The 17807-nt window shown below is 34.5% G+C and overlaps 3 protein-coding genes across 4 annotated transcripts; 1 reads left to right on the forward strand and 2 right to left on the reverse strand.

Moving 5' to 3' along the window:
• The first annotated feature begins 301 nt into the window (after positions 1-301).
• On the forward strand, positions 302-3895 carry LOC133674444 (receptor-like kinase TMK4). Its single transcript, XM_062095545.1, has 2 exons — positions 302-2656; positions 3076-3895. Exons 1-2 carry the CDS (start codon positions 376-378, stop codon positions 3579-3581), a joined length of 2787 nt encoding a protein of 928 aa, XP_061951529.1. The 5' UTR covers positions 302-375; the 3' UTR covers positions 3582-3895.
• A 1462-nt stretch (positions 3896-5357) lies between these two features.
• On the reverse strand, positions 5358-11623 carry LOC133674587 (mannosyl-oligosaccharide 1,2-alpha-mannosidase MNS1-like). 2 transcript variants are annotated; one of them, XM_062095783.1, is made up of 12 exons: positions 11144-11618; positions 10774-10886; positions 10578-10643; positions 10296-10467; positions 10052-10141; positions 9713-9837; positions 8923-8988; positions 8230-8338; positions 8041-8139; positions 6649-6729; positions 6396-6566; positions 5358-6009 (listed from the first exon to the last, which is right to left on the reverse strand). In XM_062095783.1, exons 1-12 carry the CDS (start codon positions 11519-11521, stop codon positions 5761-5763), a joined length of 1719 nt encoding a protein of 572 aa, XP_061951767.1. In that variant the 5' UTR covers positions 11522-11618; the 3' UTR covers positions 5358-5760. The 2 variants fall into 2 exon arrangements, with proteins under 2 accessions (XP_061951767.1, XP_061951768.1); XM_062095784.1 differs by lacking the exon at positions 5358-6009 and adding an exon at positions 6820-6986 and having other exon boundaries at positions 6427-6566; positions 11144-11623.
• A 1298-nt stretch (positions 11624-12921) lies between these two features.
• Positions 12922-15352, reverse strand: LOC133674010 (protein At-4/1). The gene is made up of 8 exons (XM_062094972.1): positions 15290-15352; positions 15072-15198; positions 14877-14932; positions 14657-14734; positions 13844-13917; positions 13626-13759; positions 13436-13531; positions 12922-13283 (listed from the first exon to the last, which is right to left on the reverse strand). Exons 1-8 carry the CDS (start codon positions 15350-15352, stop codon positions 13138-13140), a joined length of 774 nt encoding a protein of 257 aa, XP_061950956.1. The 3' UTR covers positions 12922-13137.
• Positions 15353-17807: the final 2455 nt, after the last annotated feature.

A 17807-nucleotide genomic window follows, 5' to 3' on the forward strand; every position in this document is an offset into this window, starting at 1 on the left:
TTTCAATATGCTTTAATTACCGGTTAAATCCTTTTTGAAAAAGAAAAATTTCTTTTGAAAAAACCAAATCCCTCACCAATAAAAAAAAATAGAAAACATGAAACCATATTAATAACTTTATAGTTTTTGTTTTTTAAAACTATTTTTTTAAATATTATTATTTTTTAATTAAATTATTTTTTAAATATTTTTAAATTATTTTAATATATTAATATCAAAAACATTTTTTTAAAATAAAAAAAATATTATTTTAATATATAAAAACACTCAACCCTAATCACGACACCAAACAAAACAAGAAGACTTTATAACACACGAAAGAAAAAATAAAAATAAAAAACCAAACTCTCTCTCTCTCTCTCTCACTCTCTCACAATGGCTGACCTTCTTCTCTCTTTCTTTCTCCTCCTCTTTTTCCTCCTCTCCACCACCACAACAACCACCGCGGATGATGCAGGCACCATGCTAAAACTAGCCTCTGCCCTAACCCCAACACCAAAAGGCTGGTCAACAACAAACACCAATGGTTACTGCAAGTGGAATGGTGTTAAATGTGACAACAACAATGTGATTTCCATTAACTTAGCTTCTCAAGGTCTTTCAGGGACTCTCCCATCTGAGCTTTCAACGCTTTCTCAGCTTCAAAGTTTGTCTCTTCAAGACAACAAGCTGATCGGTCCTTTGCCTTCCCTTGCAAATTTAGCTTTTTTGAGAGAAGTTTATATTGGTACTAATAATTTTACCAGTATCCCTGCAGATTTCTTTAAAGGGTTAACTAGTTTGCAAACTTTGAGCATGGATGCGAATATAAATTTGGAACCTTGGGCTATTTCTACTGATCTAACTGAGTCTTCTAGTTTAAATACTTTTGAGGCTAGTCACGCTAACATCTTTGGTACTATACCTGATATGTTTGCTTCTTTTCCTAGTTTGCAAAATCTTAGATTGTCTTATAATAACTTAACTGGAGGGTTACCTCCATCTTTTGCTAATTCTGGGATTCAGAATTTGTGGCTTAATAATCAGGAAATGGGGTTGTCTGGTACTATTGAGGTGTTGCCTTCAATGGAGCAGTTGAGTCAAGTTTGGCTTCAGAAGAATCAGTTTACTGGGCCAATTCCAGATTTTTCAAAGAGCAAGAGTTTGTTTGATTTGCAGTTGAGGGATAATCAGTTTACTGGGATCTTTCCGGTTTCTCTGTCTTCCCAAGCTGGTTTGTTGAATATTTCTTTTTATAATAATAAATTACAAGGTCCTGTGCCTCAGTTTGGAAAAGGTGTTAAAGTCGATAATAGTGGTCTTAATAATTTTTGTGTGGATACTGCTGGTGTTGCTTGTGATCCACAAGTGACCACTTTGCTCGAGATTGCTGGTGGTTTTGGTTATCCTGTGATGCTGTCTGATTCGTGGAAAGGGAATGATGCTTGCCGTGGTTGGCCTTTTGTTACCTGTGATTCACAAAAAAAGACTGTCATTACAGTGAGTTTGGGGAAGCAGCATTTTGGAGGGATAATCTCTCCTGCATTTGTTAATCTCACTGCTTTGACAACTTTGAAATTGAATGATAATAATTTATCAGGTTCCATTCCCGATAGCTTGATAAAGTTGCCTCAACTTTCGCTTCTTGATGTCTCCAATAACAATCTCACTGGGAAGATCCCAGCTTTCGCATCTTCAGTGAAGCTAACCATTACACCAGGTAATCCTTTGCTTGGGAGTGGTGGGGGTTCTGGAAGTGGAGGGACACCATCATCTGGTTCAGATTCAAATACAACCACACCTGGAGGTGTTCCTAATGGAAAAGGAAATGGTGGTAAGAAGGTGAGTCCAGGTGTGATTGCTGGTGTTGTTGGTATTGTGATTGTTGGTGCTATTGGCTTCTTCGTGTTGTTTAAGGTTAATCGCAAGAAAAAGAGAGGGAAGTCTGGGAGAGTGAATGATCAAGAGAATGGGAATGGAATCAATGCATTGGTTAAGAATGGTTCATCGTGTTGCACGAATGGGTACGGGGTTCTCAGTGAAATACAAAGTCAAAGTAGTGGCAACCATAGTGGCCGGCACTTTTTTGAGGGTGGGAACATTGTGATTTCAATCGAGTTACTTAGACAAGTAACTGATAATTTCAGCGAGAATAACATTCTGGGTAAGGGAGGTTTTGGTGTGGTTTATAAGGGCGAATTGCATGATGGGACTAAGATTGCTGTGAAGCGGATGGAATCTGGGGCAATGGGGACAAAAGGAATGAATGAGTTCCAGGCAGAGATTGCAGTGCTTACTAAAGTGAGGCACAGGCATTTAGTTGCTCTTTTGGGTTACTGTATAAATGGAAACGAGAGGCTCTTGGTGTATGAGTACATGCCACAGGGGACTCTCGCTCAACATTTGTTTGAATGGCAAGAACTTGGTTACCCTCCTCTTACTTGGAAACAGAGGGTTACAATTGCACTGGATGTGGCTCGAGGAGTGGAATACCTGCACAGCTTAGCTCAGCAGAGTTTCATTCATAGAGATTTGAAGCCTTCAAACATACTTCTTGGAGATGACATGAGAGCTAAGGTTGCTGATTTTGGTTTGGTTAAAAATGCGCCTGACGGGAAGTATTCTATGGAGACAAGGCTGGCAGGAACCTTTGGCTATCTTGCACCCGAATATGCTGGTTAGTAGAGGTTTAAATGTCCATACTTGGTTATCTCCATTCAAGTGATTGCAAGTTTCCTTAGCTTATTATATTGCATCAATTCGTATTTTGTTATCTTTCCATGCATGCAACCTTGAAGTAGTAAAACTGCCTACTTTTACCTATTTTTATAAATATAGGAAAACCTAAGGCCTCCTACACACTTGCATTTCATTTTTCAACGAGCTTGGTACTTTTCCATGCACACTGAAGTTTCAGAAAGTGTGATTCTTGATCTAGAGGCGTGATCCTCTTTATCTTTCAGTTGTTTCCTGTTAATAAGATCTTTAGATGTTGGTATATTTAGTTTTCATATTCATTTGCTTCATCTTGAATATGTTGATTTGTTGATGACTGTTCTCTTCAAATATGAACTGAACCTACTATGTCCTGCACAGCTACTGGAAGGGTTACAACAAAAGTGGATGTATATGCTTTTGGAGTGATTTTGATGGAGATTATGACAGGGAGAAAAGCTCTAGATGATACAGTGCCAGATGAAAGGGCTCACTTGGTCACATGGTTCCGCCGTGTCCTAGTCAACAAGGACAACCTTCCAAAGGCAATCGACCAAACTCTGAATCCTGACGAGGAGACCTTTGTGAGCATTTTCAAAGTGGCCGAGCTAGCAGGGCATTGCACAGCTCGTGAGCCACACCAAAGACCAGATATGGGCCATGCTGTCAACGTCTTAGGACCTCTAGTAGAACAATGGAAACCTACCAACCATGAAGAGGAAGGCAATTCTGGCATTGATCTCCACATGAGCCTTCCTCAGTTTCTCCAAAGATGGCAAGCTGATGAAGGTACTTCGACAATGTTTAACAACATGTCTTACTCCCAATCCCAATCAAGTATTCCAGGAGGATTTTCAGACTCATTTACTTCAACCGATTGTCGGTGACCAGAAAGAAACAATCTGTATATTCCTTAAGAGGAGACAGGTATCATACAGTTAAAGATGAATGGGGGAAAGAGATAGGCTGCCAAGCTATTCAACCCGCGAGCTGCAATGCAAAATCTCAGTTGATACCACCACTGTTTTGCTACATTGATCGATTCATTTTTTTTTTGTTTTTCCTTGAATGATCTTAATCCGTTACAGAGCCAAACTAATAGCCTTGTCGTTTTTGATCAATTCCTTGTAGCTAACCAATTGATTTGGTTATCCAGACAATGGGGGATGTTGTAATATATTTCTTCACTCGGTTTTCATCATCTCACTATTACATTACATTGACATCCTGTAGGTCCATGATCACCTTGACCCCTTTTCTGTCATCATTTTCCCTGGAATTTTCTCTCATATTTCTTGCCAGCTTTTGACGTGTTTGAGTAATTCTCAAGGCTGTGTGAAAACAAATGGAAGGAGTTAGGATCCTGTTATTGTCAACTAGGCTTCAAGGTTAGTTGCTCTGTACAAGAAAAACAAAGACGCCACTGTGGGGGCATGCTCTGATGAGTTGGATGTTAGCTGGATAGACAGGCTCTGATAATATCCCTACTTTTCAAGCATTTAAGCTTTTGTGCCGGCTAATTTGTAGTCACTGTGGACTCCATAAATGTTTTGTTTTAATTCTCTTGCGTTACTTTTTTCATATTTCAATCTCGAATCATATCATCATATAATATCATATATAATGGTAAATCATAAGTAATTTCAACTGAAATTAATTAATCATTCAATTTTAAAAAGAAGGTTATGTGTGTTTTATATTGTAGGAAAACAGAATGGTTTGAACTTAAAAGTGATTTCACATGGAAATCATTCCTTCAAAGGTGCAACCACAGCATGTTGAGAGGGAATTCAGAAAGATCCCTTCATCAATGGATGACTTTTGTAGTGGTCCACACGTTCTGTTCTTGATTCCAGGATGACTTTTTGTAGGTGCCAGCACATGCCATGGGACCTAATCTCCGTTTCTACATTTAGGAAAAATAATTAAATTATTTTTGCAATAATGATTCTTTATAGTAAACTCCAACGGGCTTAATAGTAATGTAAGGCTCGTTCGATCTAGAGTTTAGAATAAACTGGGTCGAAAAAAATAAAAAATAAATAAATTTGTTAACCTAGTAAAATACTTGGGTTCATCCGGTAATTTAGCTAATCCAGGTCTAATCAGATTAAATCCAATCATCAATTTATTAATTTTTATTTTGTAAAAAAATTGTTTTAATTTTTTTCCCACCGATTTAACCTAAACTTGCCCCACCGAAAAACCATGGATGTCGTTATGATGGAGGAAAAATACACGTATGAGTTGGCAATTTTGATGATGGTATTTATTTCATTAAAGAGGATGTTCTTTGAGCTGTCTTTCACAATTACAGTCTCTTGATTGATCACAAAGCTAGCACAACTAACATTTTCAGAGTTGTTCAACTTTATATTGCAAGGTTGTTTGATTAAATACCTAATTGAAAAAAAACCACAACTTTAACTAACCTTTTCAAGTATAACATCTCACTTCAAAACATTAGTTTTCTCTTAAAATCTTCGTTGCTGAAGGTATTTCTAAGTAGGAAAATCTTACGTTGTTACTGCTAAATAATTATAATATAAAATTGATAGATTTTCTTTTGAGAAAGAAATACACAATCCAGACTCATAGAAACAGCATACTTCATTTTTCTTTTCTTATGTTATCCAGTTGACAAGGTTTAAATACACCAAGAATTCTGCATGAATATATCTTGGTCCCCTTTATTTTATTTTCAATAATCTATAACAATTCTTTATGACCTGTGAGCCCATATTGTATGTGTACAACAGCTCATTTGCCCCTCGATCATGTCTTATATGATAATTTCTAGTGACAATGTGCTATCTGTTTTACACAGCCATCCAAGCTGGAAACAAGATGAGGATATAAATTCTGGGGCAGAATGTTGACCAGCACCACCTTGATTGCTTAATTGATGGACATGATTGACGGTGTCACTCTTTATCCAGGTTCAAGGACTAATGCTGCTGTGAATCTTGAATAATATAAAAGTTCTGCACCGTCACCTTTTTTATGGTTGATGTATGTGAGGACAGGAGGCAAGTGAGCTGACTGAAAATGTGAGGAGGATGGCAGCTAATTGTATCCTAGTCGACCCTCCTTTCTACCACGAAAATGAAGTGGTAACTTTTGTTGTCTGTCAACTTGGAAATTCTCTTGATGAAGATCACCACGAGTCACAATTCTCAGAGGGTGTGCTTCTGTGTTGAATACCCATTCATCCAGAGAGATGACAGACGTAGGTGAGAATAGGAGGTACAGATACTTGAGCGTCTCGGCAAGGAAGAAAGTCTGCATCTTGTTGTCTTTGATACCTGAGTTCACCTGCACAAATAGACAAGAATAATTGAGTTCAAAACTTTATAATGCTTTGCTTTTAGGTTCTAATTAAGGATTATTCATTAAAATAAATCCATGCATGGGATTTTAAAATGGATATGAATAGGACTCGTACATTTAACAAAACCACAAAATTCTGAGGCAACTAAACAGCACAAAGCATGGGAAAAACCAGTGGTATTTAGGAGTTGCGGTTCTGGTTCATTCTATTTCTCGAACATGCAATAAAGTAGTAGAGGATTCAAGTCATACCTTCCTGAAAAGACACAACAGAATACATGGACTGGACTAGGGTCATTATGCGTGTGCATGCATGAAGGTGTTTGTTATATAACATTAAGACTACAATCTTTGGGTTAGAGAAATCTTACATCCTTAAGACCAACATATCCAGTCTCTATGCGGGAGTTCTTTTCGAATGCTTGAAAAATATTCCAACCCCATTCTTGGTATGTCTTGTTTCCAGTGATACGCCACAGGTAAAAGAGTGACTCAACTGTCTCAGGCCTCAAAATGTTCCATGAAGTGCCGACATTCATGTCCTGAAATTTCATCATCTTTCAGTATCAAGCATACAACAAGTGAATATCTTCCATTTTTCCAATCTAGAAGAGAGAGTCAAACCTGTCCAGGGTGAAAGTAATAGTTCTCTCCAGCCAGTTTTGTAGGTGTCAACTGGTAGAAATTATAACAAGTCCATGCAAGCTACAGTTTAAAGCCAAAAATTAAATTAGATGTAGCCACCGAAATCTGAAGCTAATAAACATGTGAACCACGAACAAAATAACTATGCACCAGTCAATTAAGTAGATTAGGAAGCCATGAAACTGGACCAGCATATTCAAGTTCTCAGCCGCATTTTTTTTTTGCCTATATGCTTCTTTAAATGCTTTTGCTTGTATGATGGACCTCAACTTTTGGCCAGGCAAGCAAGCTTTCTGCAGATGCATCCTTGAGGTTACCTAATACCAATCGTAGTAACAATAAGGATAATGATGGTGGAGACCGTGCTATTTTTCTCGCTTCTCTTTGTTACTGCATTTTCTTGAAAAAAACATGACTCTACCTCAATAAAGCATATTTTCATTGTGGTTTCAACACTTGAACTCTTTCATACTTACCAAATAACCTATTCCACACACATCCAAGCATTTCCCAGTCACTTCATCTAAATTCCCATGTCACTTCTGCCGCACAAAATTCTGTCTTCCTTCAGCCATCTTCTATCTATCTCAACAATTCTATGTTTGACACCTTATTGTTGATCTAGAAGTCGAAGAAATGTAAAATTACCATAATTCTAGTATTCCCTTATGTGACAGCCAGTATTCTTGATCCCAGCATCCCAACTATTTGTGAAAACAAAGCAGTTTTCAAGACCAGTTGGCAGCAATAAGCATCCATTTTTCCTTAAAATCAAAATCTCTAAATTCAACAAAAAATATTTAAATTTTATCTTTTTTGAACCAAGGAAATACATTCGGAGAATTGCAAGCACAGTGACAGAAGCAGCAGTCTACTGACACGTGGCATTACAAACTTCATTCAGATTCCTGTACTATCAATACAAAATCCATAGTGGTCAGGAGCCTTCAAAGGCTGATGGGTTGGGGGATGATGGAAAGAAGAGAGCAAACACAATGAGATTTCCTTAAATTTCAGAAGATCAAGGTATCCCTCATCAATTAAACTTAAACTTTGTACCACCATAAATTCTGCTTCTTATAAACTTCTCAAAAGACGCAGAACTCATTTGAAAATTCAGTGATTATTGGCTCATTCAGATCTTCTTATCTCACAAACTGTCAATATTCTAAATTCATTTTTTTAAGAGTTTGAACACACCACAAAGTCAGTTGAATCCAAGAAACTCCTTTTTATATACTCTGTCTTAATACAATTAGCTTGGTGTATTGCAGTGTAGACTAATACTAATTGACTAGAAAACAAGCACATTAGTGCAAATGACAATGATAACAAAATCAATAAATATAAAGGCTATTTCTTAATTAATACCTCTTCTGCAAGTGATAAAACCTTTTCGGCTTCACCAGAGCCATAACCTTTAGATCCTAAAGCCAACATGCCAGGAGCAAAGCATGCCAATTCATCCATCTACAGTGATGAAGAAGTTAAGCTCTTGAAAGACCACACAACAACTTAGTCATCAAATAGTTAGGAGATTTCCTCAAATTGTTTGACTACCTTGTCAGATAAAAAATTTCCATTCTTCTCGCAAATGTATGTGAAGGATGATGGGGTTGTTTTCCGAACCAAGCTTTGGAGACCTTTCATCGATGTCTCCCACATCTCTCTGTTTGCAGTATTCATTAACACAGATTTTGTCAATGTAGAGATTCATTTGAGAGTTCTCAATGCAAAATGTCATGTAATCTTTACAAAATAGATGAGGGAAATAATAATCAAAGCTCATCTTTATCATAATGGTTCAGTGACCAATTGAAGAAATTGATCACAGCATCCTATGTCAATATTTAACATTGATTTTCCAAGATCACAAGCCAATGCCATAAATTTTTCATCAAAGAAATCAACATTACAGGGAACTGAAACTTTGTGCTACTCGCTTCTACAAGCTTTGCAAAAATAATATTACGAGGCGAGAGACAGAGGTATAGGTGTCTTCATGGTGGCAAAAACAATATATTAGTCAAGTAACCTATCATTTTATCATTTAGCAACCAAATATAACAGTAACAAAATGCAACATTTCTCCCACAGGTTATAGATTAGCTGTTAGGAATTTTTATCATCATATATTTACACCATGATTTTTGGAATTTTGCCAATCCTAGCACACAGCTCACAAAATTACAAGCATTTTAAGTGAAATTGCATAATCAATGCGTATCATTTAAAATTGGGAATATAGACTACCTGTAGTGCTTCACAGCTTCTGTTTTGTTCCCTTGTATCCACACCTTGAGTAAATACTCATAAAAGCTGCAAAAAAAAAATAGCATCGTGTCATTTATGCTTGTATTAAGAGGCCATAGATGACATCGTGGAGTTGTTTTATGCTAAAAGAACCATTCAATCTAGAAAGTTAAGCTGTTAGAAAGGTTTAAGAATGTCCATAACTATCCCTCTCAAGGGCGGGTCATCAAGCCCAATAATCAACACATTATAAGGAATTAACCATTTGGGTGGTTTCATAAACTGCCTAGTAAATCAAACATTTGATCAAATAGCGTGCAATACCAAGTACAATGTTACAGCACTTTCTACGAGATCAAACTTTTGAAGTAGATTGTTGCCAGCAAGAAACATAAAACCTAGGAATGAACACTATAGAACATTTTATGTGAGATAAAAAAAAAAAGGATCACAAGCACCATTTCATAAATGAATCCTGTATCATTTGATCATGGTATCTTAGTAGCGGATTCAAGTAGCACAATATATGGCTTCTTTAACATACATGACGAGATCAATATCTTCTTCGAAATTCATGTTACTCAGGTTTAATTGTCTGATGATACGTGACAGAATGGTGGTTACAAGATGATTTTTTGATCACTGCCCTCTGAAAAATGATATAGCTAGCTTGACATCCTACTTTTTTTTAGCATCAATAGATGTTATAAAAAGGAACATATTCAGTAAAATCAGTTTACAATGTTTCTGCAGCTAATTGCATCTTAAATACAACAATACGCATCAATACCTATCCCCCATGGCACCAAATGTTATTGTTGAGTAAGCAGCTGTTCCAGAGCGAGGACTAATATATATGGGAAGTAAACCATCAGCTGGAAAGGTTTTCTGAAGCTCTTTTACGACTTTCTCTACCTGAAATATCAGTTCACAGAAAAACTTACAGAAAGCATATAACAAAACACTCTAGTTCCACATCTATTATTATTACCATGCTTTCTTTGGGAATCACATATCATATTTGGAATTGCCAAAACTAGTCTCAACTAAACAAACATGACTTGAAAAAAAAAGAAAAAGATTCAAAAGTGAAACTTCCAGACATACACAACCATGAGAGTGCAAATACCTTCTCCTGATATTTTGGGTCTTCTGTTCTTTGAGATAAAGCAATGAATTCAAGCTGCTCTGTTCCAGAATCTGCCAGGATACTGTTTCCCTATAAAACACATAACCATTAGAGTCAAAATGAGTTGAGTATGTCTTGAATTATCAAGCTCACGAAGCAGGCTTCTCAGTGCATTGTATGAACAGATTACAAAGCGAGGAATAATCTGGGAGCATAAAAAAAGCCAATGAACAACAAAAAGTACCCCAGTCCACCCAAAGTTGTGTGCACTCCCACGCGCTAAATTAATTCTGTTATAGGGAATTCCTGAAGGAGAATTCCATGCAGGCAGCAATCTATCTGCAATATCTTTAGCCTTTTCAAGAAAAATTTTGTCGCCAGAAAGATCATAAGCACTGAGAAGCCCTCCAACAACCCTGAACACAGCAAAAGTAGACAAAAGAGTTAAGAAGCAACACAGGTAGAATGTAGTCTTGCAAAAAATGTAACGCAACTGAAAATTAAAGATTAAAACTTCTAATGCCACCTTATGGTTGTCTCAAAGACACTAGCCTCATAATCCTTGTTGAAATCCAATGAGTTCGCAACCCACCTGCAATTAAGTAACATAACAGCCAGCTTACGTACAACCATTTCTAAATCTAGAAATAAAACAATTTAAAAAATTACCGAAATATAAACCACAGTGATTTCCAATCAACTTTCAAGAAATAGAAACTTACTCTTTGGCTCTTTGAAACTGCTCATGAAGACCCATTATAAATAATGTATCAAGAGAATCCACTAGAGTTGCTCCAAGACCACCAAAGCTATCAACTCCATTCTTTGTTTGTGGCTGTTTAGAATCAGAATTGACTCATTGGTTGCAAAATTGACTCACCACACCTCAACCCCCAACCCCATTTCTCATAACAGACAGAAAGGTGAACACAAACATTCTTTAGGAAACTGCACTCGTACCCTAAATATCATAAAAATAAAGCCCTAGATACTAAAAGTCTTGAACTTGATCAAGAAATCATAATACAAAGCACTAAAAACCCAGTAAGTTTCTGCGATTAAAAAACAAAAAAGAAAAGAAAGAAAGCAGACCTGAAGTTCATCATGGCCCCAAGCATACTTCTCATAAGAAGTCCAAGCATGAAGCATCGCTTCCTTGACTTTCTCTCTTCTTTCAACACTAACAGGATCATCATCATCATCTTTGCTAATGTCTGCACTGTCCAGACCTGCTGACCATTGAACCTTTACATTAAAATCTTCAAGCTGCAATTTTAGCTGTGCCAATTCTTCATTCAATCTCAAAACCTCTTCTTGGTGGTCTCTGGTAAGATTTTGACGGTCAGAAACAAGCAAAACTAGAGAGATAAATCCAAAAATGACAAGAACAAGTTGTTGGGGTTTTTTGAAGTAGTATTTTGGATTAAAAATTGATAAAGAAGTGAAATTTGAAGAAGATTTTTTTCCCATTTTGGATTAAAATTTAAGAAACAAACCCAAATTTTAGGAGAGAGGCTCATGGGATAGTTTTCCTTTCTTAATATATTTAATTCATGTGTTAAAGTCTACGTAAGGTCAGCTCAAAACTGAAGTCATTGGACGATGTTGTTCATGACTTGTCTTGGTCTTTTGGTCAAACATCATATTACTCTCCTAACGATCCACTAATTGTCAACTAGGTCTCTCTACTATTAATTTAATGAACTGGGCTCCCAAAGTATTATACGGTCCTTGATCTCGTCTATCTTCTTTAAGATTTACATCTAAATTGCATATATTATGCAATACAATGAAGTAAATTCGAGGCTTTAGGTGCATTAGAATATATATTAAAATAAGTTTAGTTTTATGAGTTAACTTGATGATTTGTTAATTTAGAATTTGTTTTAATTTAGAATTCATCGGTTTGAGATTTAATATTAATTAAATTTTAAAATAAATTAAATAAAAGTTAACCCGATTAATTTAAAGGATCAATTTGTAACCCAGTCAAAACCTTATTTGACTTTAAAAAAATTCAAAATAATAATATTTCTAAAAAAATATATTAAAATGACATCGTTCTAAATTAATAATTTTGAATCAGGTCACATGTTATATTAAATCAAGTCATAAATTGTACCGCAAAACCTAAATTACAAGTGAGATTTAGTTATAAGAAAAAGATATAAAAATACAACTTAAACTAAGTTTACATTAGATATAAAGTTCAAACCATATAGCACGATAGGGAAAAATTCATGTCAATCTTGCTATAAAAGAGAAGATGATCGCACACAAGCATATTCGCAACACATGGACTATTTTGAGTCATTAACCTTTTGAATATCTTTGTCTAGATTTGATATGAAAGATTGGATCTTCGCAACATACCAGGATTAGATTTTGACGAAGATTAGGTCTCTAGCTTCTCTATCATTCTAAGGCAGCAACCTGAAACACATTTTGGTGTCTCTAGAATGGGGAAGGTTATAGCTTCATTGAGAGACTCGATTGCGGAATGTATGGTATACTAAAACCAATGGAGGAAATGGATAGTTTGAGGACTACATTGAAGATTTGCGTATAGGTTGAGAACCAATATGAGTTTTTCTTATAGTTGTTGTCTTAGTTTGAAATGGTAGCTCTTCTCTCCTTTTCTTGCCTTAATGATGTAATAAATTCAGGCAACGTTATTACTTAGGTCGAAAGATACAGAGGGTAGTTGTTGGCCGGCTTTATGGGTAACAAGAAACATATTTTTGTTCCCATCAGAGTGCTTGAAAGTCACTCATCCATTGCATTTCTATGGCAGTTGGTGGTTAGCTGCAAACACCAGAAAATTGATTATATGTAATAGTCCTCTTCTTGTACTTGAAGGACTGAACAAGTTTAGTCAAAGTGCCAGAAGCGGTTTATTAGGAAGTAAACATACTTGAAACAGTAATGAAGGTTCTCAATGTTTGCTGAACCTGGCAGGAACTTGAAAGGCATAGGATCTCTGATTCATTTATATTGTGCACCAAATGCTAGATGCCCTACTGCTTGTCATGGTAAAGTTCAATTCTAACAAGCAGAAATCTATTCTAAGTTTCAGTTACCATCCTTTAGCCCTCCTCTGAATGAGAAAGCTTCCTTTTCAGGATCTCATTCTCCTTTCTCAGCTTCATAATCTTCTGTTTTAGTGTTTCAACAAGTCGACTGGAAGCCAAATCTTGCTGCTGTTCAACCCGCTTTGTTTTGCTAATCAGCACTGCAATTCACCAGATACAGATAAACCATTCGCATCATGGCATGCCACAGGAACCTCAGTTACTCGGAAGAAACATATTTTGAGCAAGAAACAAGTACGAAGTCATTCAGAACCATTTAAATGTATTAGGCACAGAAAGATAAGACACTTACATTCCTTTTCCAAACCCTGGAGTTTCTTATTCAACTCATTTTTCTCTTCTTGTTCAATCATGAGGCAATCCTTCAGATCCTGAAGCTCAAGATGATCTGTCACAGAATGATCAGCAAAGTTTACTATTCCTTTGGTATAATAAAATCCAACTACCAAGTTCAAGAATTCTTGACAAATTATGAACCTCACATTTTGATTCCACCTCGAAAGCTACACGGTCCAACCTGTTTGCTAGAGTTTGCATATGAGCTTTATGCGCTGCTAAATCTTGGCGGAGGTGAGTCACAGTTGCTTCATTTGTTTCCTTCCCAAGTAGAAACCCTCTAACATGCATAATCATCACGCAGAAAAGAACAGTCATCTCGGAGGAAAGTAATTGAATCATCCCTCAGAATTAGACAAGCTACCTGATTTGGTCCTCTAATTCTCCAACCTTAGTCGTGTAGTCTTTCTTAAGCAATTCCACTGCCTTTTTATGCTCCTGCCCACATATTTTAACATCTTAATCCTGGTATACAATGTTCATCATGCAATCAGATAGTGTAGGTTCTACATGAAACCATTTCCATCCCATCACAAATTATCATGCCCAAAGAAATTGAGCTCCAAATTACCCTAGTTATGAGTACCCTATCAACCATGACATAGTAGATTCCATTGATGGGTTCCATTCTCATACAAAATTATTCGGGAAACTCATTCGGGATTGAATTATACATTTCACAACAAATTGTCATCTCTTGAAGAAATTAAGCTCCAAATTACTTGAGTTATGAGTAACGCTATTCATCTCGAAATAGCCACTCTGAACGAGTTTCCCGAAAATATGAACCATCACGTCAGGGATTCAACTGGCAGGTCCCATTCCCACATGAAATTACTCGAGAAATCCATCCAAGATTGAATTATCCATTTCACAACAAATTATCATCTCTCAAAGAAATTGAACTCCAAATTACTCTCTAGTTATAAGTAACGCTATTCATCTCAAAATAGCCACATTGAACTAATTCCCTCAATAATATCAACCATCTCAGGTGGATTCAACTGATGGATCCCATTCCCACATCACACCACCCATCACGGGTTGACATTATTCAAGAAACTCATTCAGGATTGATTCACACATCGTATGGTAATGTAATGCTTCAACATCGCACTTTGATCTACTCACAATCAACAGGAGACTCGAGGCATCAATAATCATGAAATTAACTTACATCCTCTTTATTAATCAGCTCATCCCTCAATCTTTTTAGCTCCTCATTCAAGCTTACACATTTCGTACGGCGCTCAAGCTGTACTCACATAAATTCAAGCAATAAAAAAATTAATTAATTTTTTATTTTTATCAATCAATTCTGCTTTAAACTTGTAGTGATTAAAAACTAAGCAACATATCAAAAAACTTGCTTTAATAATTAACAAAATTGCACGTACCTCTTCAGCTAGATTGTTCAAAGATCCTGTGTACAGCTTCCTAAGTCTCTCATTTTCTGCAGATAATAATAATAATAATAATACTCAACAAATAAAAAAAGCGATTAAGAGAGTGATTAAGCAGTAATTAAGAAAAGAAGAAAGGAAAAAAGGCGATTGAGAGAGAGATTAAGAAGTAATTAAAAAGAGGAAAACCTTGATTAAGAGATTTGCAAGTGAACTCGAGTGCTTCTGTTTTCTTAATCTCTGCATTCAAATTTGATCTCAGAGTTTGAATTTCCGTGATACCGTTCTTGAAATCCTTCAGAAAAATAAATAAATAAATAAATAAATAAATAAATAAATAAATAAATTTTCATTTCGATTTTCTCATGCTTTCTCAGCAACCAAACAGAAAGGAGATTTTTTAGTGCCTCGTAAATGTGATCGAAGGAAGAGAGAAGCGAATTGATTTCTTCGTCGATCGCTGCCGCCATTTTCACGCTTTTTTTTTTTTCAAAATAAAATAAAATAAAGAAAAAAGAAAATAAATCTCCATCTAATAAATAGTTAGTAATACTGTGTGTGTATATAATGTATAAGGGCCTTTCGTAATTTAAATGGGTTAGGTTGGGCTTTATTTTTTGGCAAGGTTTCTTTATCTGGGCCTTAATAAAACAAGCAGCCCTTTCTACAGCTTAATGTTTTTTTTTTTTTTTGCAAGTTTTTATTCTAAATTATTTTTTTTGTCAATTGTTTTTGAAAAATATTTTTATGTATTAACTAGAGTTTTTGTTAGAATCAATTAACAGATCCGTTAAGCTATATGCAAAATCATGTAATTTGTTATAGAAAAAGTGCAATTTAAATAAAAATATAGATAAAAAAACCTTTTAAAATAATAGTTTTTAGTTAAAAATGTATAAAAGTTTAAAAATAAAATTGATATAAAAAATTATTTTATGGAGAATCTGATACTAGTTATATATTTTGGGGTATTGATGTAAAACTTACTCTATACATTTAAGTTAATGACTTATCAATCTATAATTTGAAGATGACCTGATTTGTTTGATAAGTTAATTTATAATATGATCAACTTGGTTTGATTTTTTTAAAAAAATATAATTTTTATTTAAAAGAAATAAATAAAAAGACACTCTTTTGAATTGATTTGGATTTCCTAGCTTAACCGCTTGAACTATGACATGTTTTATTACCATATTCAAGGTTTTGGTTTTTTATTTTTTCAAATTCAAGATTTCGGGTGTGTTTAGAATTGTGATAGCGATGATAGTTTAAAGTGTTTTTCACTTAAAAATATATCAAAATAATTTTTTTTATTTTTAAAAAATTATTTTTAATATCAGCACATCAAAACGATTCAAAAACATAAAAAATTTCATTTTAATTTTTTTGAACTTTTAAGATAACACGATTTGAATCGCGTTCCCAAACATTCCTTTCTTCAAATACACTAATATTAATTGACTTAATATAAGTGCTCCTTCGTCATAAAAATAAAGTTATTTCTATTATACTACTGACTGATGTTGATTGGATGAGTTTTCATCAAATCAAATTTAATGGTTAATTTTAAAGAAATTTGAAACTTCCCCATCACATATTAAATCAAATTTAATGGTTCATTTTAAATAAATTCAACTTAAAGTTAATTTAGTTGATTTGACAGATTAATCCGCGATATGATCAAAATTAGTTTGATATTTTTTAATATATATATTTTTAAAATAATATCATTTTAATTTTTTATAAAAAAAATATTAAAATAACATCATTTTAAATTAAATCAAGAAAATTAAAATTAACTCGTCCAAGTCCAAATTTAATAACTTTGGTTTGATGTCAAAGCCATCCACTTTAATTAAACCACTTGATGTATCATAGAAGCTCTCAACAAGTTAATGAGGATAGATTTTCCAAACCCAATTGTTCCATCTATATATTGTTTTAATCAATTAATATGTTTGGACTATATAGATAGCCTAAATATTTGTTTTGGCTAAATAAATATATTTAAATTTAAGAGGAAATTTGATTATACTAAACGACTTGTCTAAAATAAATATTTATAATTTTATATCTAATTATTGAATCGAACTCAAATTTTATAAAAAAAATTCTCTAGGTTATATGATTAATTATATAGTGAGAAGATTGAAAAGACATGTAAAAACGTCTATAAGATTCAATCATTTTTGTTATTATTCAAGTTAATTTTGAATTCTTAGCTTAATTTTTTAAAATTTATGTTATTTTTTATTTAAATTAAGATTTTGATTATATCTAATATATAAATCTCGATTTAAGACTTGTTTAAGATGTTTTTGCCATGATTTTTTTTTCAAAACATCATCTTTCTTATTTTTTTTAGGTTTGCTTGAGTCATCAAATCTGTAGTTATGTTACTGTCTCAGCTAGAAGTTTTCCTGTTGACAGCAGGATAAAAAATGCTTGGAGAAGGTGTGCTCCTTGTATATGTAATCTCATATTAATAATGTGGCTGGCTGAACTGTATTCAAGCAGGTTTCATGGCAAATGATTGTATAGCTAGCTAGGGTGACTCTTGTCTCCTGGTGTTTAGATTGTTCGAAAAAACATGGGAGCATAGGGTAAAAATTGTTTCTTTGTGATCGTCTATAATTAATATACATTTTCTGCTGGGAGGCTATCCTATGATATCATCAGATTAATCTTGCCATTGTTGTTGGCATATAGTCTGCCTCTCAGCTTGTTCAGAAACTCCATGTGAAGTTTCTTTTTTTTTTTTGATATTATATGCTATTGTTGAGAAAATAAAAGATAGAATTGAAAACCAAAAATAAAATAAAATAAATGGAAACCTTCTCAATCAACCAATATTTATTTTTTTATTAATGTGGATGTCCGGGTCAGTTTGTGTGCATCTCGACTAATTCCACAGACTTTAAA

The sequence above is a fragment of the Populus nigra genome, chromosome 15, assembly GCF_951802175.1.
Source record: "Populus nigra chromosome 15, ddPopNigr1.1, whole genome shotgun sequence".
NCBI classification, from domain to species: domain Eukaryota; kingdom Viridiplantae; phylum Streptophyta; class Magnoliopsida; order Malpighiales; family Salicaceae; genus Populus; species Populus nigra.